At 46.7% G+C, this 24472-nt stretch overlaps 2 protein-coding genes and 1 long non-coding RNA gene across 6 annotated transcripts; 2 read left to right on the top strand and 1 right to left on the bottom strand.

The window, feature by feature from the left end:
* Positions 1-106: 106 nt before the first annotated feature.
* On the top strand, positions 107-12186 carry LOC146710429 (RNA-binding protein 39-like). Of its 4 annotated transcripts, none has more exons than XM_085457851.1 (15): positions 108-382; positions 917-983; positions 3736-3785; positions 4421-4603; positions 5810-5863; positions 5945-6062; positions 6908-7060; positions 8050-8196; positions 8279-8344; positions 8480-8684; positions 8767-8853; positions 11062-11173; positions 11259-11364; positions 11581-11659; positions 11744-12186. In XM_085457851.1, exons 2-15 carry the CDS (start codon positions 933-935, stop codon positions 11845-11847), a joined length of 1515 nt encoding a protein of 504 aa, XP_085313977.1. In that variant the 5' UTR covers positions 108-382; positions 917-932; the 3' UTR covers positions 11848-12186. The 4 variants fall into 4 exon arrangements, with proteins under 4 accessions (XP_085313979.1, XP_085313977.1, XP_085313980.1 ...); XM_085457852.1 differs by lacking the exon at positions 108-382 and adding an exon at positions 603-788; XM_085457853.1 differs by lacking the exon at positions 3736-3785 and having other exon boundaries at positions 107-382.
* A 1235-nt stretch (positions 12187-13421) lies between these two features.
* Positions 13422-23827, bottom strand: LOC146710430 (pyruvate dehydrogenase [acetyl-transferring]-phosphatase 1, mitochondrial-like). Its single transcript, XM_085457857.1, has 7 exons — positions 22951-23827; positions 22749-22851; positions 20269-20473; positions 19786-20199; positions 19478-19578; positions 18830-19395; positions 13422-15313 (listed from the first exon to the last, which is right to left on the bottom strand). Exons 3-7 carry the CDS (start codon positions 20455-20457, stop codon positions 15045-15047), a joined length of 1539 nt encoding a protein of 512 aa, XP_085313983.1. The 5' UTR covers positions 20458-20473; positions 22749-22851; positions 22951-23827; the 3' UTR covers positions 13422-15044.
* On the top strand, positions 20895-21725 carry LOC146710431 (uncharacterized). The gene is made up of 2 exons (XR_014920617.1): positions 20895-21298; positions 21377-21725. It is a non-coding gene; the product is annotated as an uncharacterized LOC146710431 (long non-coding RNA).
* Positions 23828-24472: the final 645 nt, after the last annotated feature.

The raw sequence follows: 24472 nt of genomic DNA on the forward strand, positions 1-24472 counted from the left end.
GATTGGGTAGCCTAGAAACGGATGGAAATAATAAAGACATTTTTATAGTACTTTAGTATTTTGAATTCTTGGCTGCGGTGTTTGTGAACGGCAGATTCAGGGAGGCGTGTCCCGAGCGAAAGGTGTCGCCCTCTAATTGGCTGTTTATTAACGTGGTCAAAGTCAAACTGCTTCAGTTTGTCTCACAGTTTTTAGTTTCTGTAACTCCGCGGCTGTTTTGTTTTGATCTCGCTGTATCCAGATCTCGCGAGAACACTAGCCCTCCCGTCGTTCGCCATTATAGCTAAGAGAAGCGTCCCCCGGACGAGCACCGGAGAGGCTCCGTTACCCGGACACAGACACGTTTTGCTCGCTGACACCCGCCGAGCCACTCTGCATCCAGGTAAGCCCGGTACTGGCCTGTCCGCCGGGCTTCAGCCCGACTCGGAGCCCGCTAGCACGGAGAAACGGCGGAAGGCCCGCTCCTGTTAGCATGCTGAGCTTGCTGCTTGCTGTGGAGGACTCAGGTGACACTCACCTGGAGCCTCCCGGCCGAGCCCGCGCAAACACCGGACTCACCGATGGTGGTTTTCCGGCCTGGGGGGGGGGTCACTGAGCGCGTGTTCACCTGAGAGGCTAACGTTAGGCTCACAGACATGTGCTGTTCACCTGTCTGAGTCATGCTACGCTGAGCCTCCGGGAGTCCAGGTGTAACGTTTACCTGCTGATCCCGTCATCAGATGATGTTTTCTACACTTTAAGTAGATTCTGACAGGCGTAACAGTGACGTCAGACACATGTGTCGCCAGGTATTTTTGTTTACCTGTTTGGTCACCATGGTAACTGATACTGATAAGCTGGTAATGGATTTAACTTGTACCTATTGGACAGCTGTGACAGGTGATTAAACTCTTTATCTCGGCGTGTGCATGTGTAGGTGCGCAGGTAGAAAGATGGCAGATGACCTGGACATCGAGGCGATGCTGGAGGCGCCATACAAGAAGGTGAGAGTCTGTTTGTCCTTTGCTCATGAGACTGTCAGCCGAACTCTGCTGCTCCACCCACTGCTGCTCACCTGCAGAGTTCTGCAGAGTAATTGGTCGCGCAGCGAGCTGGAAAATGAACAAAACTATGTCAGCTCAAAGTTCATTTGTAACTCCTCCTTCACCTACTGGCAGCGTTAAGGCTCTTTGACATCACTTCCTCTCTGGACCTTCCACAGGGATCTAGACTGACACCAGGGCTGCGTTCCAAAAGTCCATCCCATCTCCTATTCCTAACCACTTTCACTTTTCCGTGTTGAGGACTTAGGAAAAGAGAGGAGCCGTGCACAGAGAACTGAAATGACCTCACGCTCTTCTCTCATTAACAGCGTGGCGCCGGATGTCTGCCATGTTAAAACTGCAGACGTGCAGACAATGGACTACAAAATGTGCATCTTACTTCGCCACAACGTGTTGTGACCCTGATGTTTTATGGAGGTCATAGAAATGGGAACAGCCCGTTTAAAAATGCCCAAAAGAAAAAGTCTGTGAGACAGAGTTTACTGCAAACTGCTCAGACTAACAGTGAAAGAGTCCCGCCTTGTTTAATAGAGTAGATGGAAATCGGATGAGTGCGTGGGCGGCTCGTACAGTAACATGGTAAGTGGGACGGCTCGTGATCAGACGGTAAATGGCGTTCCTGTACTTCTGCACATCGTCCAGGTCACCTGTTCACACAGACTTCAGTTTGTAATGATGCAGCTCTCCTGTAGATGAATCCCGAGCTCCACCTGAGTCCTAATCCTCAGACCCTCAGACCTTTGCACAGTGCTCACTGGTTTCTGTCACAAGAGTTATTTGTTAAATCCAAAGCAGACTGATTCTCCTTCAGCCTCCTCTCGTGTATCTGCCTCGCTGTTTTCAGAGACAAACACTTGAACCTGAGCTCACACTGGATTATTTTGGTTAGCGGGCCTGCAGCGCCCTCCCTCGCCCTCCCTCGCCCTTCAGATATTTTCCTCAACATGAAAAACCTCAGCTCAGTTCAATTCCACTTTATTTGTAGAACACCAGCAGTCGTATACAGGTGCTGTAAGGTAAGGACAGTGGCACAGAGACGCGCCCCCCCCCCCGTGTGCACACACGTGGTGACAGTGGCAAGGAAAAACCTTTCAACATGGAAAACCTCTGGCCGCTAAGCCCCTCCCCCTGTCTCCTCTCTGATCTTCACTCATGTCACGGTCGAGCCGTTACGTTTGTGATTTTCCTCCGTGTTCATACATTTTTGCGTCGACCAATAAAATGTCACCGTTTTTTAACGCTGGGTTTCATTTGCTTAACATTCACCGTTGTTTATAAATGATGATGAATATGAAGACGAAGCACAGCCCGCCTGCTGGCTGCTGGTTCAGCTGATACGTGATCATGTGACCAAACACTGCCTGAAATCCGCTGTGGCGCTGTGAGCAGCAGAGCGCGGCTGACCCTGATGATGATGTTGATGATGACGCGTCCTTCACATAATTAAACGCACATCTATCTCTCTTTGTAGACTTGCCTAACGATTTCTCACCTCTGCTCCCCTGAAAGCCACTGTGATCTGTCTCACTCAGAAGGTAGTAAAAGTCCCCATCATGCATTGCTGTACTCTGGTGCCCATGGTAACATGACTGTAGTTCCCTTGGTTAAACTGTCACCTGCTTCTGGTCCGACCCCCTCATCCCGACCCCCTCCACTGGTGAGGTAGTGCAGAGGATTCTGGGAGATGAAGTCGAAGAGTTAGCTTAGCTTAGCGTGGGGGTGGTCAGGACATGGGGGTGGGTGGGGCCTACCTGTGTGCAGGTGAGCAGCAACGTTGCTCTCTGCCAGAGGGAAGCACCGCGATTTAGAGCAGCAGCTCTGCAGGAAGTGCACAGTGTGACCTTGCACAACACAGGTGTGACTTCACACAGGTGTGCAGCTATTCAGTTTAATCAGATATTATTTATGTAGTGCAGGTGAGGGCGTGTCCTAAGCTCTGGTTCTGGTTCTTGGCTCTGAGTGACTAATGCCTCTTTTCCACTACTACCTGCTCCACTCAGCTCGTTTTCTGTTGTTTTCCATTACAAGTAGCGCCTCGACGTGTTGCTATAGAAACGTGGCCGAAAGTCTCGTAGTGTCATTCGTATGTGACACGATCAACGTAACAGCGGAGGATGGCGTCCTCGCCGCTGCACGGCGGGATGGTTTGTGCAGCGTTGTCTGGTTTAAAAATATGGCGCGTTTGATTTTTGTGTGGGAGACGCTCTTGTGACTCATCGAGTGATGCCGCTCACTGGCCAATTGCTGGCATGCAGTCTGATGACATCACAGTTTTGGATCTGCTCTCCTGGATCCCCGGCCAAGTAGGTATTAAAAGAGTACAGTACCAGGTACTTTTTTGGTACCAGGTACTTGCAGTTCCTGGAAAACCCTAAAACCCGAGCGAGTAGAGAAGGTGCGAGTGGAAACAAGGCTGTAATCCTCCTGTCTGCTTCAGGGCGTCACAGGAGTTTCACACACCTGAAGAGCAGCTGGACTTTGGAGTGTGTGTGTCTGACACACACACACACACACACACACACACACACACACACACACACACACACACACACACACACACACACACACACACACAGCCCCTCCCCCTCCTGTTTGAATGACGCTCATTAAACTGTTTATATTTTCTCCTGTCCCCCCCACCCCCTACACTCCCTGACACCACCTCATGCTGTTCTCTGTCGACCCCGCTTAGGAGGACGCCAAAATCTCGAGCCCCAACGGACAGGACGAGCGCTCCAAGAGGTATTCACCTGCCTGCACATCCACAGCCAATCATCTGCCTCCTTCTCCTCCTATCCCAGCATCCTCCTCTGTCACATCAGTCCTCTGCATATCCTCCTTCACCTCCTCTTCTTCTCTTCCTCCTGCTTGGCAGCTCCATCTTAGGACGGCGTGTTGGCGCCACGTCAAGAACAAAATTGATCATTTTGAGAAAAAAGGCGAAATGTGGAGATGACTATTGTTTCAAGACGGCCGCTGTAGGCGCTACACAAAGATGAGCGAGACAAACTCATCAGCTCTTATTGTGATGCAACATCCATCCCATTTACTGCGCCAGGCTGTAACCATTGGTAACCGTGCATCTGCACCTTCTCTTCAGCGTCCTGACGCCGATCACCACGCCGCGTCTGTGCGCTATAGGAGAAATCACTTCCTTGTTACTAAAACAGAAGTATGACCTCACGACCCTGGAGGCAGTTTGTCCTGAAACACCAGCACATCTCCACGTTGTCTTGACGTGGCCTTGACACGCCGTCGTACCGTCTTCATCGTTTGTCATCCAATATATCCACTCTCCTCTGCACGTGTGCAAACCATCTCAGACTGAAAGCGTGACCGTCGGGACGTGTTCTGATTGGCTGCCGTGTGTCTCGCAGGAAGAAACGCAGCCGCAGTCGCAGCTGCGACAGGAAGCGCAGCCGGAGTCGAGACAGGAAGAGGAGCCGGAGTCGGGAGCGCAAACGTAGCCGCAGCCGAGACAGGCGGAGGAGTCGTAGCCGCAGCAGAGAGCACCGCCGCAGCAGAGAGCGCGGTGGGCGCTACAGAGACCACCACAAGCAGTAAGTTGCTTCCTGGTGTTTTTTTTTTTTTTTACATTAAAAGCTAACACACAGAGTAGGGCTGCCACGATTAGTCGACTATTTAGATCGTCGACGACTAATTTAATAGTCGACGCGTCGTTTGAAGCTTTGTAAGATCCCAGAAGACGCAGGAATAAGTAGCAGGATTTAAGAGTGTAATAACGGACTGAAACAGAAGATGGCAGCACTGCATGTACAAGGATGCCAGCTGCCGTTAAACCCCGAAGAAGAAGAAGCTGTGTCCAAATTCAGGAACCGCATCCTCCTGTGCCCGCATTTGTAGGCTGATTACGTTACAGCGACACGACGAAGATAGTCCAAATTCGAAGACTCCAACAAATGCGCCCTTCATTTCAGCAGATTTGAAGGATGAGTTGGGTGTGTCCTTCGTGGCCCAACCTATCCCAGAATTCATAGCGCGGCCCAGCTCAGTTTCCAACAATGGCGGCAGCTAGTTAGTTTTAATATTACTCTCATTATTCTTTCTGGGTCACAAAATAAACGTTTAACATATGTTCGAAAGCGCTCCGACGTTTTCGGAGACGTCTGTTACCCACTAGCTCGATAGCTAGCCGGGGGCTAGGCTAACTAGAGCCATGAGAACACCGGACTCCCGGCAGATCGTTTTCAAACCCACCGCCGTCTTTCACTTAGATAACTTAAATGTTATTGTTTGGCTTTTTCAGTATTTTATTTGTTCCTGAGTAAATCGGTTTGGCTGAGATTAAAGTTATAGTTTTTACACAGCTGAATAAACGTCAAGCAGACAGCTGATTATCAGAAGTGTGAGATGCTCGAGAATTTACTCCGGTGTCCTGTTATATTTTAGAAAGCAAGGAGTTTATTAAACTTCACCGAAACAATCTGCAAATTTCATTAAACTTTAATAAACTATCATCTTGTCTTTATTTTTAGTTAGCACATACCTTAAACACTTAAAGCTGTAAGCTAATGATAGTTATATAAGAGCAGATGCTGCTGGTGCAATAAGCTGTACGTTTTACGTCCAATGGATGATGATCTGATTAGTCGACTAATCGCAAAAATAATCGGTGACTAGTCGACGATCAAAATAATCGTTTGTGGCAGCTCTAACACAGAGGAAGGCTTTTAACTTGAAAACTGTAGAGGAAGTGTTCAGTAGAACAGTAGAATCTGCAGTAGAACCCTGTGTGCATGTTTCAGCCGGCGGCGGTCGAGGAGTAAGAGTCCCGTCAGGAAGGAGAAGAGTCCAATCAGGTGAGAGCGTGGGTCTGAGGGGAGGAGTCTGTGCCTGTCTCACGGGATCAATAACTGGTGTTGATGGCGTTCTTTCTGCAGGCAGCCCATCGATAACCTGACGCCCGAGGAGCGAGACGCCCGCACGGTGTTCTGCATGCAGCTCGCCGCCCGCATCCGCCCCCGAGACTTGGAGGAGTTTTTCTCTGCGGTGGGGAAGGTGAGACGCCAACTTCCTGTTTCTATCGTGGGCCTGCTGCAGCGCCTCCTCAGCGTGTAGGGGTGACTGCAAGTCACGGGTAGTTTCTTCTTCCCACTTCCGCCGCGTGCTGACCACAGGCGTCGTCTGATTGGTGGGGTTTAAACCTTCAATGCTTTCGTGGCTCACCGCGGGCGCTCCTTCACTTCTCTTTTCTCTGGTTGGTGGAGTTCTTCTTGTCGTGATTTTTGATTCATTGCTTCTATTTTACTCGTTCACGCTACAGAGTGTACGTTTGTGTTTGGTCACAGAAAACGGTGGAGACAGAATGTCGCCGCCGTGCGCTCGAGCCTCGGCCGATCGTATCTGCGAGCAGTCGGACCCTCAAGCCCGCCCACTCGTTCCACCATCGGCGTGGAAAGGGTTTTCAAATCTACTCTACTTGGAAAAATCAGAACTGTAATAGGCCTTGGAGGGGTTTAAACCTTAGGGAAGTGATATCACTTCCTGTTATGATACGTGATAGTTCACACGTACGCTGTGAACACCATCGAATCCATAGTTATGTTTCTGCTGTGTGAGCTTTTTACTTGATCGCTGTCAGCTCCTCGGTGGAAGGACACGGCGCTCTGGGACAGGCCGAGTGTGTGACGCGTGAGCTCCATATGCAGAATGGTTACACAGTAAACATAATGCATATGTATGTTAGACAGACGATGGATACTAATGAAATGTGAACCGCGGCGCGGCCGGTCCCGTCAGGGGAACGTCCCGGCGATCCCTACCTCTGCACTGGCTTTACTCTGATTACTCCGGTGGATCGGCTGGTTGGTTCCTATGGCAACTAATGTTGCTCCTGTGTTTAGGTTCGGGACGTCAGGATGATCTCAGACAGGAACTCCCGCAGGTCAAAGGGCATCGCCTACATAGAGTTCGTGGAGGCAAGTTCAGTTCCTCTGGCCATTGGGCTGACGGGACAAAGGCTGCTGGGAGTTCCCATCATTGTACAGGCCTCACAGGTACACACACACACAACCCCGTTTAACTATCTCAGTGAGGACCTTCATTGACATAATGCTTTCCCAGCCCCTGACCCTGTGCAAAAGGTTTTTTTTTAAAAAGTGTTTTAATGCAATTTGGTGTAAAGGGGGATGGGACAGGTCTGTTCTTTTATTATTTATTAATAATTTTTATAATTTTATTGGTTTTTATAGTTTTTTTTTATAGAATAAAAGTAGCCAGGATTGGTGGCTAATTCTGACACTGACAGGTGAGCTGATCTTCCCTCGCTTAAGAAAGTACTGACATTGATGTGTGAATAAAGAGTTCAACCAAAACTAATGTAGTGTGAGTGCTGTGTTTACTAACACACAAATAAAACAAAAAAATGTAATAAAAACTTGAATTCAGTGAGGGTGAGATTCCCCCCATAGAGGTGAGGGAGGATCGGCTCACCTGTTGGAGATAAGACCTTTTTTATTGTTTTGTTACATATTAAGTATTTCAGACTGTTTCCCTACTGGTTGCATTATTAGAAAATGGGGACCAAAAGCTCTGTATTCCCCTTATATTGCTCACGTATTAAGACTGTAGGATCAGATGGCTAAGGCTGACACAGCAGGACGCAGGAAGCAAACAAAGGAGGAACATATAAACCACACTGGGACATTGAAGGGAGAGTAAGGGTCCAGTCGGCCGCTAGGACCGTGCACCTAAGCTTAAAACAAGTACAACTAAGCCACAATTCCCTAAACCTAATTGTAACCCTGACACTAAAACCACATTTTGAGCCTCAAAAATGTCTTCAAACTTGTGAGGACCGTGAGTGTGTCCTCACAAGACTGTTGGTTCTCACAAGTATAGTAGAATGCAGATTTTGGTCCTCACAAAGATAGCTAGACAGGAACACACACACAGACAGGCTCAAGTTCAGGTACATCAAAGTATTCTAAATGTTCGAAGTTTAGTGTGTGTGTGTGTGTGTGTGTGTGTGTGTGTGTGTCTTCAGGCAGAGAAGAACCGAGCTGCTGCTGCTGCTGCTGCAGCCAACAATCTGCAAAAAGGGACATCTGGACCGATGAGGCTGTACGTCGGCTCGCTGCACTTCAACATCACCGAGGAGATGCTGCGAGGGATCTTTGAGCCATTTGGACGGGTGAGACGAACACACACACTCACACACACACACACTCTCAGCTGTTCTCAGGTGACCCTCTGATGCCGTGTGTGTGTCTCAGATTGAGAGCATCCAGTTGATGATGGACAGCGAGACGGAGCGCTCCAAAGGATACGGCTTCATCACCGTGAGTTTGATTCCAGTGACAGAGACTGTGAGCAGAACCACCAACCTCTGATTGGTGAACCTGTGGGTCACCTGGTCACATTCAGGTGAGCCCGTTATGACGTGTCGGGCGTCACACGATGTGCTCTGATGTCAGTTTGCAGATGCAGAGTGCGCCAAGAACGCTCTGGAGCAGCTGAATGGCTTCGAGTTAGCTGGGAGACCCATGAAAGTGGGTCACGTGACCGAGCGGACCGACATCTCCATGGCGTCGTCCCTCCTTGACAGCGATGAGCTGGAACACACCGGCATCGACCTGGGAACCACCGGGAGGCTGCAGCTCATGGCCCGCCTGGCTGAGGGTGAGCCTGAGGTCACACCTGAAATCACACCTGTAACCCCGACTGTTTGTGTGACCTCTGACTTCTGTGTGTGCGTGTGCAGGTACTGGTCTGCAGATCCCTCCTGCTGCTCAGCAGGCTCTGCAGATGAGTGGGGCTATTGCCATCGGAGCCATGGCTGCAGTGACAGGTAACGACAACGTGGGCTTTAGGAGAGACGGCATCCATCCCACTTTGGAGATGAGCAGCTCTCATTTCCAGAAATCTGGCCAAATTTATTAAACCCCCCAAAATGTGACAGAGTCAGGACAGGAAGCAGAGCTGCAGTCTGACACACCTCTCTCCCAAACCCCCCTGAAACCCCATCTCCATAGAGACTGTCAGCTCCAAAGAGTAAAACAGTGAAATGTGGATTATTAAATATTAGGTCTCTCTCCTCCAAGTCTCTGTTAGTACGCGATAGAGATGGCACAATACCACTTTTTTATGTCCGATACCGACGTCATAAATTTGGATATCTGCCGATACCGATATGAATCCGATATAGTGTGTTTTTTTTGTTTTGTTTTTTAAATCAATAAAACAGTTTTTTTTTATATCTTGCTGCATTTTGTATAAGTTCATACTCAAGTTTAAAAAACTAAACTAAAGCTATTCTGTTAAACCTGTATGCAAGAAATACACTGCAGCCAAAATATGTCACAGATCAGCAAAACTGATCAATCTAACAAACGTAAACCTGCAGCATCCTCCCTATTCTGGTGTTTTACTTAGTGGAAATATTAAGCAACCTAACCAACAGGCTTGCACACTCTGAGCAAAAAAAAAATAGGGAACCACCCCCCACCTCGTGATGCTTAATCGACGTAATCAACCTTAATTTAATGCACATGTTAAAAAAAATGCACAGAAATCAATTATTTTTCTACAGTAATTAAATAGATTCAACATCTTTCTTCAGCAGAACTGCAGACTGCACAGACGGTTCCCAAAGGAAAAAGTACTACAGCTTACTGGGGTATATTATATATACAGTAATGGACTTCTATACATTTTACATCAGATTCAAACTGGTTGTAAGATTCAGATAATTATTTGTTAAAAGCTCGACATTTTAAATGAGAATAAGAAAGAAAAGTATGTCTTTGTGCCCCCTTTTCCCTGTTCATGCCCTATCGGCCCCCCTGGCTAAACCCTGCACAGTTACCAGCCGTCAGCTGCGTAGAAAAAGATCCTGGAGTAGAAAGTAATATTAAATAAATTCTAACAACAGCTGATCAAGCTTAAACGTGCTGCTGTTGTTCAGCCGCTGGTTTCCTCTTTCTGGTGCAAAGTGGGCCAAAAACAAACGAGAGAGACGGACTCGCGACAGAAAAGCCGATCAGCTGATCATTGATCAGTTTCACATTGAAGTAGCAGCAGGAGAGGCAGTCGCTCCATATATCGGTTGTTAAGCTTAACGTGGGAATGCTTTACAAACATTCAGAGATGAACTTACACACTTGCTTTACTTCTCTGGGATAACTTCCTCGGAGATGAAATGCCGGTTTGGTAGCGAGGCTACAAATACTCAACCAGAGCGCCAACAGGTCTCGCACGCCACAGCCGCTCTATCACGTGAGGCACACTGCTCCGACGTGCTGAGGTTATGAGCTGAGTTACGCCATGTCGCAAGTTTTGTGAGGTGCTTTTGTGATATTTAATGGATCGGATTACATTTTTTGTTTCTTTCCAATATCCAATCCAGTAATTTAGGTCAGTATGGGACTGATACGTAATATGTGATCGGTCATCCCTATTACATGACTTAATAATTGATCAACAAATCGATTTACTCTGCCTCACAGAAACCTGGTTGCAGCAGGATGATTATGTTAGTTTAAATGAATCAACACCCCCGAGTCATTCTAACTACCAGAAACCTCGAAGCACAGGCCGAGGGGGAGGTGTGGCAGCAATTTTTCACACCAGCCTGTTAATTAATGAAAGACCCAGACAGACTTTTAATTCATTTGAAAGCCTGATGCTTCGCCTCGTCCACCCCAGCTGTGAAACTCAGAAACCAGTCTTACTTGTTATCATCTATCGTCCACCTGGGCCTTACACAGAGTTTGTCTGATTTCTCAGACTTTTATCTGATTTAGTTGATTTCAGATAAAATAATTATTGTGGGTGATTTTAACATCCACGTAGATGCTAAAAACGTGCCTGGAGTTTCCTTCCTCATAGTAACATGCTCATAGGGTCTCGTATGATTATTGGGGTTTGTCTGTATTATTTACATCTAAAGCTCCTTGAGATGACTGACGTGATTTGGAGCAACACGAGAAACTCGTGTCACACCTGTTGGCTGCTGGTTGGTTCCTGTTCACTGATGTGAAGTGTCGGATTCTTTCAGCGGCCATGAACCCGACTCTCAACATGAACATGAACTCTCCTGCTCTGAACCTCCCGTCTCAGCCGCTGGCGACGCACTGCTTCCAGCTGTCCAACATGTTTAACCCCAGCAGGTAAATACCTCGGCCCACGTGTGTCCACAGGTGAGGAGGAGGACCTGTAGGCCTCACCTGACCTGTGTGTGTGTGTGTGTTTCAGTGAGGAGGCTCCTGGGTGGGAGCTGGACATCCAGCATGACGTCATAGAGGAGTGTAACAAACATGGCGGCATTGTTCACATTTACGTTGACAAAAACTCCACTGAGGTAAGAACCTGACCTCTTACCTCTGACCTTATCGACTCAGCCGGTAGTCGTGAGCTCCTTGCTGCGGCCGCGGTGGAGAGAGTGAAGTTTGTTGGGGCAAAGCTTTTATTTTCCTGACTCTGACCTTCGTTTGTTCCTAAAGTCTGACTTTTGTTTCTTTCACTTTTGGTTTTGTTTACTTTCACTGCGATGACCTTTGACCTCTGCTGTTTCCAGGGAAACGTCTATGTCAAGTGTCCTTCGATCCCAGCCGCCATGGCTGCCGTCAATGCCCTGCACGGGAGATTCTTTGCTGGTAAGATTCCACGTCACATGACCTGTGTGTCGTTGGTCAGCCAATCAGAGAGCACCTCTGACACACTCTTACCTGTCCTTCCAGGTAAAATGATCACCGCGGCGTACGTGCCCCTGCCCACCTACCACAACCTGTTCCCGGAGTCTGTCACTGCGACGCAGCTGCTGGCCCCACCCCCACGCCGGTGACTCGTTGTCAATGCTGCCCTCTGATTGGACACTGTAATTCAGAGCCCAGCCCTGTCCTGCTGGTCGTCACACATGCTCAGTGTGGTTCCCGAGGTCAGAGGTCGGCAGCCGTTTGTTTGATACAAACATGTTGCCCGGTCTCGATTGGCTGGTTCCCCACGCCACCGTTTCTTCCTGTTGTAGAGTCTCTGTGCGGCCACGCCCCCAAGTATCGTCCAGTGATTGAGCTCTGTGAGCTGCGAGGGTGTGGCCTGATGACATGATTGGTTTGCAGTTTAAATGTTTTTGTAAACGAGTTTCATTTTGTAAAAATTGTTGATTAAATTTTATTTTCTGTCACTCTGAGCTGTGGCGTCTGATTCTGACGGGCACACGCCCGATCTGATTGGCTGTGAGCAGAGCAGGTCATTCAGGAGCAGGTCACAGTATTCAGATTACAGTGTGTCAGTGATGATGGTCTGTATTTACCTAGATATCAGAATTTGCAGTGTCACCATAACTAACACGGGTCTCTCATTGGACACTGGACTTTAGGTCCTCTCCTGCTGGTTCAATAAAACATTGATGTCTAAGCTTCTCCACAAAGTCCAGAACATGATCTCCATCAGCCAGGAGGGAGCATCCACACCTGTCCGCTCTGGGTGGAAGGATTATTCCGGACTGCGCGGCAAGCTGGGCAGCTCCACCCCTCCTCTTCCTCAGGGAGTTGCACTGTTTAAATGTAACCCGAGCTTCCTGCTGCGAGCACCTGAAATCAAAAGAGCTGCCATGGAGGGATTTTTATCTTTTCACTCAGTGAGACTGAGGAAGGAAGTAGAAAATTAATGGTTATTTCATGGCTTCTCCACTAATGAAGAAGCTTCTTTTGGCAGATACACTGAGCAAAAATATAAATGCATCACTTTTGTTTTTGCTCCCATTTTTCATGAGCTGAACTCTAAGTTCTGAAACATTTTCTACAAACACAAAAGACTCATTACTCTCATATCGTTCGCTGAGATAACCCATTCCACCGCACACGTGTGCCTTAGACCCCCCACACTAAAAGGCTGACATGTGCAGTTTGGATCTGTACACAATGGAAGCTGCAAACTTCCAAGTTCTTGCACGGCCAGCAGACTCACCGGACACGTCACCCATCGAGCATGGACACTGCTAGCATCATGGACAGGTTTTTTACGGGGCTCCCACACAAACGCAAAGCAGGAGAGGAAGCATCGCCAAATATGTTTCCAAACCAAACTTTTTCTTGTAAAACAAAGGGGGGCCCAGCAAAAAAAGTTTGGGAACCACTGGTTTAATCTCTGGGACAATCTGTGAAGTTTGTCCTGTGAACAACATTTTAGAATAGTTGTGATCAGGGTTACACTCTGGGCATCAATTCATCCCACTCTGAAGGGAAGCCACATGTTTGTGTTCAGCCTGTAGATGGCGCTGGTTAACCCCCCTCCTCTGCTACAGGCAGGTAAGTTCTCGCATCCTGTTTCAATGCTGCTTTATCATTTACAAGCCGGCATTAACACGCTGAAGGATAAGCAGGAAGTGAAACTCTGGCGAAAAAAACAGGCCGGACCTACAGGAAGTCAAACAGGAACTTTATTAACGAGTAAAAACAGCAACAGTCTGAGAAGCACAGAGAGAAGCCACCATCACCTCCTCACAGGAAGTCCTGCTGTGTCTCCGATTGGTGATTCTCACACGTACGCGGGTATTTTTGAAAACGGAGATTTTCCATTTTCGTTTTAAAAAATAATCCCGTCCACACATAAACGCAGAAATGAAGGAAAACGCTGCTATGAACATGCCAAAGCAACAGGTGGCGCTAGATTCCTAACCGTGTAGAAATGTTGGCCAATCAGAAGTCTAGAAACCTCGGTGGGAAAAAGTAAACAAGGATGGGGCATAGAAGCAGTGTCTTTTTTTTTTTTTTTTACTTTCCATAGAAGCAGTGTCGCTACCCGATCTGTACCGGAAACCCGATTGGTACCAGCCAGATGAAGTGTTTACTAACAATTGACAGTGATAGCGGACGTCATCATCACTATTCCAACAATCCTCTCCACACAGACAAGCATAAACACACTTGACTATCAATAAATCAAATTAAACACACGTTTGTGATTACGCTAATTCAGTTTACAATACGGTTCATTCGCTCAGTCAGCAGGTGACAGTGTCCTCGTACACTGGGGTGTTAACCTCCATTAAATGAACAGAAGAAGAAGAAAACATTGCACATGCGCAGTAAGGATCGGGGAGTCCTGATCCGTAACTATCTTTTTATTTTTTTGTTTTTGTCTACAATATATTAAATGTTTCATTATCGGAAACATTTTAAGAGATACTTGTTTTTCTTAACATCTTAACAGATACTCTGACCTGTAACTATCGTAAAATACTTCGACTGGAAGTAGACACCTTTCACACATGCGTGGTACAGATCGGGTAGTGACAAGCAGAACCGAGTCGAGTGTGGAGGGACAGTAACTGTGTGTATATGTAAGCATTTAAACACTGCAGAGAGTAGAATTAACAGTAACAGTATTGTAGAAATTCATTTCACCGAAACAATAACGTGACGCACAGTGTGACGTCAAAAAAGGCGCACACCTTTGACGCTGCGTTTTCTGCGTTTTCTCCATTTTTGTCGTCCACACGTAAATGCAAAAACGGAGTTTTCGAAATTATCCACCCTGGCCGGAGTTTTTAAAAATCTCTGTTTTCAGTTACTGAAAACGCCGTTTACGTGTGGACGAAAAGTGCAAACGCATAGAAAATTTTTCAAAAATACCCGGGTACGTGTGGACGTAGCCGTAGCCTCAGGCGAGATAGGTGTTTTCAGTGTGCCACCAGGAGGTGGCGCCACTTCTCCACTCCAAGTGCGGAACATCAACTCACTGAGCATGCTCACTGTGTTGCTCCACACCTGAAGAGCGATGTTTGAAAAGTGAGGTTAGCTCCGGTGTCGTTCGTGGAGCTTTTCTCAGACCTGTGTGTGTGTCGAGTTCTGGTCTTCTTGAAGGCAGACAAAATAACAGAAACACCTGATCAGCTACCTGTCCAGGTGTGTCCCACCCCTCGACCATTCAGAGCTGGGATACGGTTAAGGAAAAGGATGAAGATCAGCGCTGGAATGAGCACGCCTGCTGCTGATTGGTCAGCAGGGTGACTACCAAGCAGGTAATCACCTGCAGGTGTTAGATCTCATTCAGGTGAATGATGGTGATAGTGATGTCATCACGGTACCTTCGGGCCAGATCCACAGGCAGACTCAGCATCTTGGCGAGACGATTTGGAGCTACCGCTCCATACCCGTCGTCGCCAAGGGTGTGGCGGATCAGGTGGGTGGCGATATTCTGGTCCTCAAGCGCCGACAGGACCCGCCCCCTCCTCTCCAGCAAGAGGCGCTGCAGGTCGCCCAGCGTTGTGCCCTCGCAGGGAATTATAGGTCTCTGCTGCTGGAGGGCTGTGCAACGACAAACCACACACAGAGTCAGGACGATGACAGGAAGTAAAGACAGGTGGACACGTCTGAGCACGCTCACACCTCATGTGCACTTTTTGGAGCACTGTGAGTGATTATCTGTGACCTCAGTCTTCAAAAGAATCTCAAACTCCAACACCGAAAACATAAACAGGTGAAGACTGGCATGTGATGAGATGCTGGGACGGCTTAATGTAAAAACAAGGTGACCAAGAGGTGGCAATGGGACAGTTTCAGAATAAGGTCGTGGTTCAGGGTAAAATATGAACTCACCTTCTGGTGTGTAAACATATGGAGCATAGGGCTGTGCGATATGACCAAAATCTCATATCCCGATTTAAGACAGCTATCGTCCCGATAACGATATAAATCACAAAAATGTAACATTTTCTGTAAATTCTGTGAATCTCGGGCAGCTCGACTTGACGATGCATGAAACGATACATTTTTAGACATAAGTTGTAACGGCCGCCGTTTCCTTTGTGAGTATTTATTACACGGCGTGCTGCGGGGAAAAGCCTGTTCTAATGTTTGAGTCTAAGGTTTATTTTTTAGCACCTGGCGGCTCTTTTTTACTTCTCATCCGTAAATAATCTGCTCTTTCACGTGATTCAGTTTATTTTGAAAAGTCTCAACAGGATCTTGAGCTTTATTGTGAAAGGTTTATGAGGAACATAAACAAGCGGACACGCGATGGTGTTACCGTCATTGTTGCTAACAACAACGCATAAAAACAGGTGCTTGTCCGTCCATAGTGTTGTTATATTAAATATAAGAGAAAGAGAGAACTTTAAGAAATTCATACAGCCACTACAGTGACCATCAAAACAATGAACAAATATTGCCGTAAACAGTTTATTTTGCGGCACCACGAAACAAACGATAGCGTAAAATGAAACGACAGACGTTTTTATATCGTCATCCGATATATATATCGTTATATCGAACAGCCCTAATGGAGCATGAAAAAAAGTGAGTGGAGAAGAAACACGAGTAGGACTTCCTGATAATAATGAATTACAGTCGTCCAGCCTGGAAGTAATAAATGCATGAACTAGTTTTTCAGTGTATGCTATGTCTTCTAATGATGCTGCCTAAGGGAAGCATGTATAATGTAAACAGAATTGGTCCTAGCACTGAACCCTGTGGAACTCCATAATTAACCTCAGTGTGTGAAGAGGACTCTCCATTTACATGCACAAACTGGAGTCTATTAGATATGATCAGAATACAGTCGCTCCAAGACAACAACAGTAACAGACTGAAGTAAATTAAATAAAACCAAATATTACAAAGTTTGCAAAATGTATGTAATAGCGCTAACATATACAAATAGCTGTCAGACTCCTGAACTCTGCCTCCTGACATCTGACCCACGTTAACACATGGACTGAACATACACACACACACAATCGACAACCGTCAGTGTTGGGGAGTAACGGAATACATGCACCGCCGTTACGTATTTAAAATACAAAATATGAGTAACTGTATTCCGTTACAGTTACCGTTTAAAAAGGTGGTATTCAGAATACAGTTACTTTGTTGAAATAAATGGATTACACTGCGGTACTTTCCTGTTTCATATTGTCGCGGGTCAGGACTGTTTGGGTTTGTTTGACAGCTACGCTCTGTTGTTCCAGGCGGCAGCGTTACGGTTGCCATGGTTACAGGGTGACGCCCTCTCTCTCTCTCTGCGACTGTGTGTTTCCTGGGTGAGAGAGCGCCTTTTCGTTGTTGTTGTTGTTGTTGTTGTTGTGCTAAGCTAACAGGCAGAATGCTACAAGCATAGCTCTAAAGAATGTAGCATCATGGGCAGTGTAGTCCGTGTTGCAGGGAGAATGGACTGCCATACACGTTATGGGTCTGTGAGCGAGGAGGGAGAAAAAGGGGAGTGGAAAGGTACGAGTTGTCATCGAGGAAAAATGGGAGCTGGAAGCATGTAAATATAATAATAACCACTGCAGCCAAGAAGAGAGCCTGACGAGCCCAGTTGTAAATAAGCTATTAAGACTCGACTGTACACCGTGTTCGTGTTTTCCTCCGAAACAATAAGTTCCGTTGGAGCCTTTCAACGCCTCTCTCTGTCTCTCGCCAGAAAAGTTGACCCACACAACAAAGTAAAGCTATTTTTCGGCTACGAGCCGACAGGGACCCCGCCGTATTAGTCAGAGGTCCCTTTACTACAGTTCGGAGTCGCGGACCTTCAGTAATAGTAATAAATCACACAGCAATAGTACATTCACGTTGTTGTAAAAAGCACGATAATATATTAAGTAATCCAAAGTATTCAGAATACGTTACTGTCATTGAGTAACGTAACGGAATACGTTACAGAATACATTTTGGGGCATGTATTCTGTATTCTGTAATGGAATACATTTTAAAAGTAACTTTCCCAACACTGACAACTGTACCCTCAAACACACAATAATAACATGGACTGAACCACCACTCACAACCACTAGCACTTTATATAGCCTCTGTAGGAATTATATCTCACTTATCTTAACTGCACTACTGTATAGCTCTGTGTAAATAATCATTCTGTACATTTGATAATTTTTAACCCTACAACTGTTTACAACTTGCATAGTTCCCATTTCTGTATAGCTGTATATCTCAGATTCTGTAAAGTTATTTATTTCATATTCTGTATAGTTTTTCATATTTATATCCTGTTCATAGCCTGTACATAGCTTGTACTCACTACAGCCTGTACATACTTATAGTTATAGAATATTCACAACATACTTCATACCGTGTACATTATAACATACCATAATAGACCCATTTCTGTAATATACTCACATATCTATATTATTGCTAATATATATTGTAATATATCTATATCACTAAAGCACTTCTGGATGGATGCAAACTGCATTTCGTTGCCCTGTACCTGTGCATGTGCAATGACAATAAAGTTGAATTCTATTCTAATTCTATTCTAAATAGTTCAGTTATAAATAACCAGAATATTACAGAGGTGAAATATATATATATATATATATATATATATATATATATATATATATATATATATTAATAGTTACAAGCTTTACTGTGTCTGTGAAGGTTCTCAGTCATCGTAGTCAGAGGAGCTTGCAAAGAAAAGTGTCTGGACTTCTTTAAGTTGCTTGAAGACGTTTCACCTCTCATCCGAGAAGCTTCTTCAGTTCTAAGGTCAAATGGTGGAGAGTCCCAGATATAAACCTAGTGGGAGTTTCCCCCCACAGAGGGACAAAAGGACCCCCTGATGATCCTCTAATCGCCTGAGCCAAGGTGTGAAACTGGGTCCCTCTTTGGGGGGTCACTCCCACTAGGTTTATATCTGGGACTCCCCACCATTTGACCTTAGAACTGAAGAAGCTTCTCGGATGAGAGGTGAAACGTCTTCAAGCAACTTAAAGAAGTCCAGACGCTTTTCTTTGCAAGCTCCTTTGACAAGCTTTACTGTGTTGCTATTTAAAGGATCAGTAACTGATTGGCACTGACCTGTCAGATGATCCCCCACGAGCTGGATGACCGTCTGTCGATGCATCAGCTCCCAGAGTCCATCAGTAGCGAGGACCAGGAACTTGTCTGCAGGTCCAACACAGTGTCGGGTGATTTCTGGCTCAGTGCTCAGATAGGGTGGGGTCAGGTAGTGCGGCGGCATCGTCCGGACCGCCTCACTGACCGCAGACAGGACGTCCGGTCGAGTTTCATAGACCCGACTCAGCATATCCGCGCTCCATTTGAAGCGGACGTCACCGAACGCCCGGAAGGGCAGCAACAGGCCCAGTAGGCGGTCGTGGCGGATCACCGTCCTCTGCTCCGCTGGGTGCTCTCCCAGAATCCTTTGCAGCTCTTCGGGATTCTGCGCATTGTGGTCATTGGTGAGGTTGATCGCAGACCAGCTTCCGTCTGCCTCCTGGACGCCCAGGACTGCCCGACTGTCCCCCAGGTTGGCCACATGTAGAACGCCGTTGGAGATGTGGACGACACAGGCTGTGCAACCAGAGAGCGCCACCCGGAGGGGGGAGGTCAGAGACAACCCCTCACCAGGGAAAGACACCTGCCTGTGGGCACAAAGAGAGGCTTAACCTGCTGAAACAGACTCACCTGCAGGTTCTGCTGAAGAAAACACAACTTTGTTCTTACCTGGGGGAGGTCAGGGACAGATGCACCTGGGCTTCTACAGACAGGTCGTAGTCAAGGCGATGGAACGCATTGACCAGAGCTGATGTCGTTCTGTTGTCATCCTGCAGCCAATCAGAGAGAACAGATAATGATGTCACCACAGGTGAACTTTCTGCTGAAACCAAAACAGGAAAATCGGTTTCTGAAAAGTCCACCTGCACCTGGTTGAGACCAGGTAAAGGCTTTGACATTCAGGCATGTTTTGGGTTTTTTTTGGACCTGCACTGTCCGTGAATGTGATTCTGTGATGTGTCAGGACACCTGGTTACCTCCTCCTCATCCTCCTCCTCGGTCTCCAGCCTCTCCTGCCAGTAGTTCCGGAGGCTATGGAAGGACGTCACCTCTCCATTGGGGTAGCTCAGGTCTTGGGGGTATTTATGCCATTCCAGCAGTGGTGTTACGGCCCGTTCCTCCTCCACCGCCCGTTCCAGCTCCGCCAGTGTCCTCAGCGGCAGCGCTGCCACGGCAATGTAGTAAAAGAGCCTCTGACTGACAGCGTGGGCGCAGGCCGGCCCTGTGTGACCGTCGAACACGCCAAACAACACGCCTCCACGGCCCGCTAGGCAGGTGGCGCTGCTCTGACGGTCCTCGCAGGGGAGGTTGGATGGCAACATGTTGCTATGAAAACCCAGAACGCCATGGGAGGCGGGGCCTCTGGGGAGGGTAAGGCTGTATTCATTGGCCTGGAAACAAACAGTCATTAAGATGTGTGACATCACCAGTTAACGCTTTCAGAGTCTGATTTTTGTCACCTTTAAGATCCGGTCGACCTGAGCGGAATTTATCTGCCCCGCCTCCTGTCCCGCCCTCAGCTTCCGGCTCCCACTGCTTGCTGAGTAATGGAGTCTGTGCAGCTCAGGTGGATGGGGAGGAGGCAAGGACAGGAAGCAGCACTGCTGCAACCTGCAGCATCCAGTATGGAAGGCGGTTCGCCCCAACATGGCATGAAGGCTGGACCTGCAGAAGGATCAGAGCATTTTGGTTTTCAGGTATCTAAAGTTTGACATCCCTACATGACCACTGGTGAAGGCCATTAGTGACTTCCTGTTCCACAGGAGGCGCCCTTGAGCTCATGCAGAATGAATGGGACTCAGTGGAGCTGTTCATGACTCTGATGGAAAGGCTCGGGACATTAGCTACTGTTCTATTCTTTGATGTTTCTACTGAAGTTTCTACTTTTTGTGCATATCAAGGATGTTAGAGCATCACCAGTCACTTTACTGCATCCTCCATGTTGATTTGGGGCATGAAGCCACCAGTGGCCTCACGATAGCTTCACATTCAACCACCACAACCAGCTGCTTCTTCTGCTGCACTTTGGCTACACTCCTGGCATCTGCCAGAGGTATCGTTTAGAAACAGGCGCCATCGAGGGACACCGATGTCCTGCCCTAACTAGGGATGGGTATCGAAAACCGGTTCTTGTTGAGAACCGGTTCCCACTGTTTCAATTCCTTGGAATCGTTTGCCATTTTTGCAAACGATTCCCTTATCGATTCCAGTCGCCCCGAATGACGTCACCACGTTGCGGAGCGTCATTTACCTGGCAGGAAACACGGCGCCTAAGCGGCTCAAACGCTCAAAAGTTTGATTATACTTTATGAGAACCGATGACAACAGGGCAACTTGCAAAGTAGATATTTCATTTAAGGGAGGAAACACTACGAATATGCAAAAGCATTTGCTCACAAAACACGCGATGACACGTGTTTTTAATTCCTCGTGACTCTCAACCCAGCAGCAGCGGTAACGTTTGCACGTCCTCTCCCGTTAATGCGGCAGGTAAATAATCAACTAACAGTGCATATTATGTTAGCGCAATCTGCCTTATTACAAGACCTGCCATTACTGTACATGTAGGTGACCATGATGAGAGAGACAGAGTCTGGCTGGCGCTCGCTGGCAGTTCTCGCTGCAGTCTACCGGTAGCGTCTCCTTTCAGGCCAGGATAGACTAATGTCACCGAGCAGTGTCTAAGTTTGTGGTCAAAGGCTTGCACCCATTTGCCACAGCAGATGCCCCCGATTTTTGGTAAGTGAATGTGTTTAATTGTAGGCAGGGACATTACTGGATATTCTTGTGTAATTGCCACAGAACAATTTATGTTATACTTTGTTATTGCTACAGAAGAATGTTGCAGCTTTAAGGCAGGGATGACTCCTGGAGTTGCTTTCTCACTGCATATGCTTTATTTCACAATCAGATCGATTCGATAACAAAAACATACAGCAGCTCCTCTCCTACTCCTAGCCCTTCGCTGCGGTGGAAAAAAGAACGACTTCAATCCCCTTCAAGGAACATACGTACAAAATAGTTTTCCTGATACACCAATGGGGCGTTCAATGCCATCTTGTAAATATGAGTACTCTGGCAGAGTAACAGTTCAAATGAAAAATACAACAGAACAAACAAGCAAACAAAAAAAGAAGTGTGGGGTACCTTTGAACCAATGAACAAAGTATAACAATTTATACTTTTTAACATAACCCGACCCCGTCAATATGTGATATGTCTCACAAGAATATTTATTTTATTATTTTACATTTACAATTTTTTTTCCTGGGGACCCTGTGACACCCCATTGAAGAGCCGTAGGCTGGATCTCTCAAGATCTCACTGTTGGGTTTGTAAGGCCATGTTACTCCTAAATTTCTATCTTGTTCAAAAAGAAGATATAAAACAAAGCTCTGAGCTAATCGACCTTAGTGTTCTCCTTTTAAAAAAAAAAAAAAAAGAATCGATAAAGAATCGAATCGTTAAACAGAATCGAAAATGGAATCGGAATCGTTAAAATCTTATCAATACCCATCCCTAGCCCTAACTGACCAATCAGCAGGCAGCAGAATGCTGAACTGATTCAGCTTCACGGAGAAATAAAATAAATACAATTCTAGAAGCAGCTGGAAATCCTCAGCTCAGAGTGCCCCCTGCTGCACCACCAGCTGAACTGCGGCCAGTTTTTTGGAATAGACAGGAAGTAACAGCAGCTCTGTTCAGCAGCTTTTTCAGGTGAATTTTGGTTTTCAGAGAGTGACATCAAAGGATCAGCAGAAGAATCAGAACAGTGACCAACAAACAGATTCATTTATCACACTGAAAATAAATAAATCACTGTCCTGTGACTCTGAGGTTTGGCTCTAACCCAGAAACCAGGTTTAGTTAAACAGGATCAGCTGACGGTCAGCTGTGGTTCCGGTGGAAAGTTTTGACTAAGCACGACGCTGAAACTCACCCTGTCTGCCTGACGTCTTGTCTTCCTGATCACTCCTCCCGCAGCTGCGTCTTTGTTCCTGTGACCTTTGACCCTGCTGGTGACGCGCTCATCGATCAGTTACCTGTAAACCATCCTCTCACTTTCAGCCTGCTCAGTGTGGCACAGGCTTCATTCTTCACCATATTAAACATGCGAGAAAGCAGCCAATGTGTTTAATTACCTGAGGGGGAGGAGGCGGGGTCGCCAGCAGCTCTCAGGTCTGTCTGTGTGCAGGTGTTTTGTGCAGATCAGACACTGTTGTGCGTTTCATTCTTCATAATCGTGTCAGACAGCAGGCTGTTCCCACTGACCGTACACAAAACCTGCTCAGGTTCTCCTGTATCGGCGCACAGGTGAGTTCAGCACAGGTGAGCCAGAACATCAGCTTTAGGCTAAAGGTGAGTAAACAAGGTGTGTGTGTGTGTATCTGTGTGTGTATAAGTGTGTGTGTGTATCAGTGTGTGTATGTCTGTGTGTGTTTATCAGTGTGTGTGTGTATCAGTGTGTTTATCAGTGTGTGTGTCTGTGTGTGTTTATCAGTGTGTGTGTCTGTTTATCAGTGTGTGTGTGTATCAGTGTGTGTTTATCAGTGTGTGTGTCTGTGTGTGTTTATCAGTGTGTCTGCGTGTGTGTGTGTCTGTTTATCAGTGTGTGTGTGTATCAGTGTGTCTGCGTGTGTGTGTGTCTGTTTATCAGTGTGTGTGTCTGTGTGTGTTTATCAGTGTGTGTGTGTATCAGTGTGTTTATCAGTGTGTGTGTCTGTGTGTGTTTATCAGTGTGTGTGTCTGTTTATCAGTGTGTGTGTGTATCAGTGTGTGTTTATCAGTGTGTGTGTCTGTGTGTGTTTATCAGTGTGTCTGCGTGTGTGTGTGTCTGTTTATCAGTGTGTGTTTATCAGTGTGTGTGTGTGTCTGTTTATCAGTGTGTGTGTGTGTGTGTGTGTGTCTGTGTATCAGTGTGTGTTTATCAGTGTGTTTGCGTGTGTGTGTGTCTGTTTATCAGTGTGTGTGTGTGTGTGTGTGTGTGTATCAGTGTGTGTTTATCAGTGTGTTTGTGTGTGTGTGTGTCTGTTTATCAGTGTGTGTGTGTGTGTGTGTCTGTTTATCAGTGTGTGTGTGTGTGTGTGTGTGTCTGTGTATCAGTGTGTGTTTATCAGTGTGTTTGCGTGTGTGTGTGTCTGTTTATCAGTGTGTGTGTGTGTGTGTGTGTGTGTATCAGTGTGTGTTTATCAGTGTGTTTGCGTGTGTGTGTGTCTGTTTATCAGTGTGTGTGTGTGTGTGTGTCTGTTTATCAGTGTGTGTGTGTGTGTGTGTGTGTCTGTGTATCAGTGTGTGTTTATCAGTGTGTTTGCGTGTGTGTGTGTCTGTTTATCAGTGTGTTTGTGTGTGTGTGAGATTATCAGTGTGTGTATAAGTGTGTGTGTGTATCAGTGTGTGTATCAGTGTGTGTCTGTGTGTGTTTATCAGTGTGTCTGCGTGTGTGTGTGTGTCTGTTTATCAGTGTGTGTGTATCAGTGTGTGTTTATCAGTGTGTGTGTGTCTGTTTATCAGTGTGTGTGTGTGTGTGTGTCTGTGTATCAGTGTGTGTTTATCAGTGAGTGTGTTTATCAGTGTGTGTGTGTGTGTGTTTATCAGTGTGTGTATGTCTGTGTGTGTTTATCAGTGTGTGTTTATCAGTGTGTGTATGTCTGTGTGTGTTTATCA

The sequence above is a fragment of the Copadichromis virginalis genome, linkage group LG5, assembly GCF_057382275.1.
Source record: "Copadichromis virginalis isolate Kocher_CV1m ecotype Utaka linkage group LG5, C_Virginalis_male_GT1.1, whole genome shotgun sequence".
Taxonomy (NCBI): Eukaryota; Metazoa; Chordata; class Actinopteri; order Cichliformes; family Cichlidae; genus Copadichromis; species Copadichromis virginalis.

Coding starts and splice junctions, on each gene's coding strand:
- LOC146710429 (XM_085457851.1), top strand. CDS start 933: ATGGCAGATGACCTGGACATCGAGGCGATGCTGGAGGCGCCATACAAG. Junction 3,786..4,420: donor CAGGACGAGCGCTCCAAGAG/GTATTCACCTGC, acceptor TGTGTCTCGCAG/GAAGAAACGCAGCCGCAGTC. Junction 5,864..5,944: donor AAGGAGAAGAGTCCAATCAG/GTGAGAGCGTGG, acceptor TTCTTTCTGCAG/GCAGCCCATCGATAACCTGA.
- LOC146710430 (XM_085457857.1), bottom strand. CDS start 20,457: ATGTTGGGGCGAACCGCCTTCCATACTGGATGCTGCAGGTTGCAGCAG. Junction 20,200..20,268: donor AGGTCGACCGGATCTTAAAG/GTGACAAAAATC, acceptor GTTTGTTTCCAG/GCCAATGAATACAGCCTTAC. Junction 15,314..18,829: donor CGTGGGGGATCATCTGACAG/GTCAGTGCCAAT, acceptor GTCGTTGCACAG/CCCTCCAGCAGCAGAGACCT.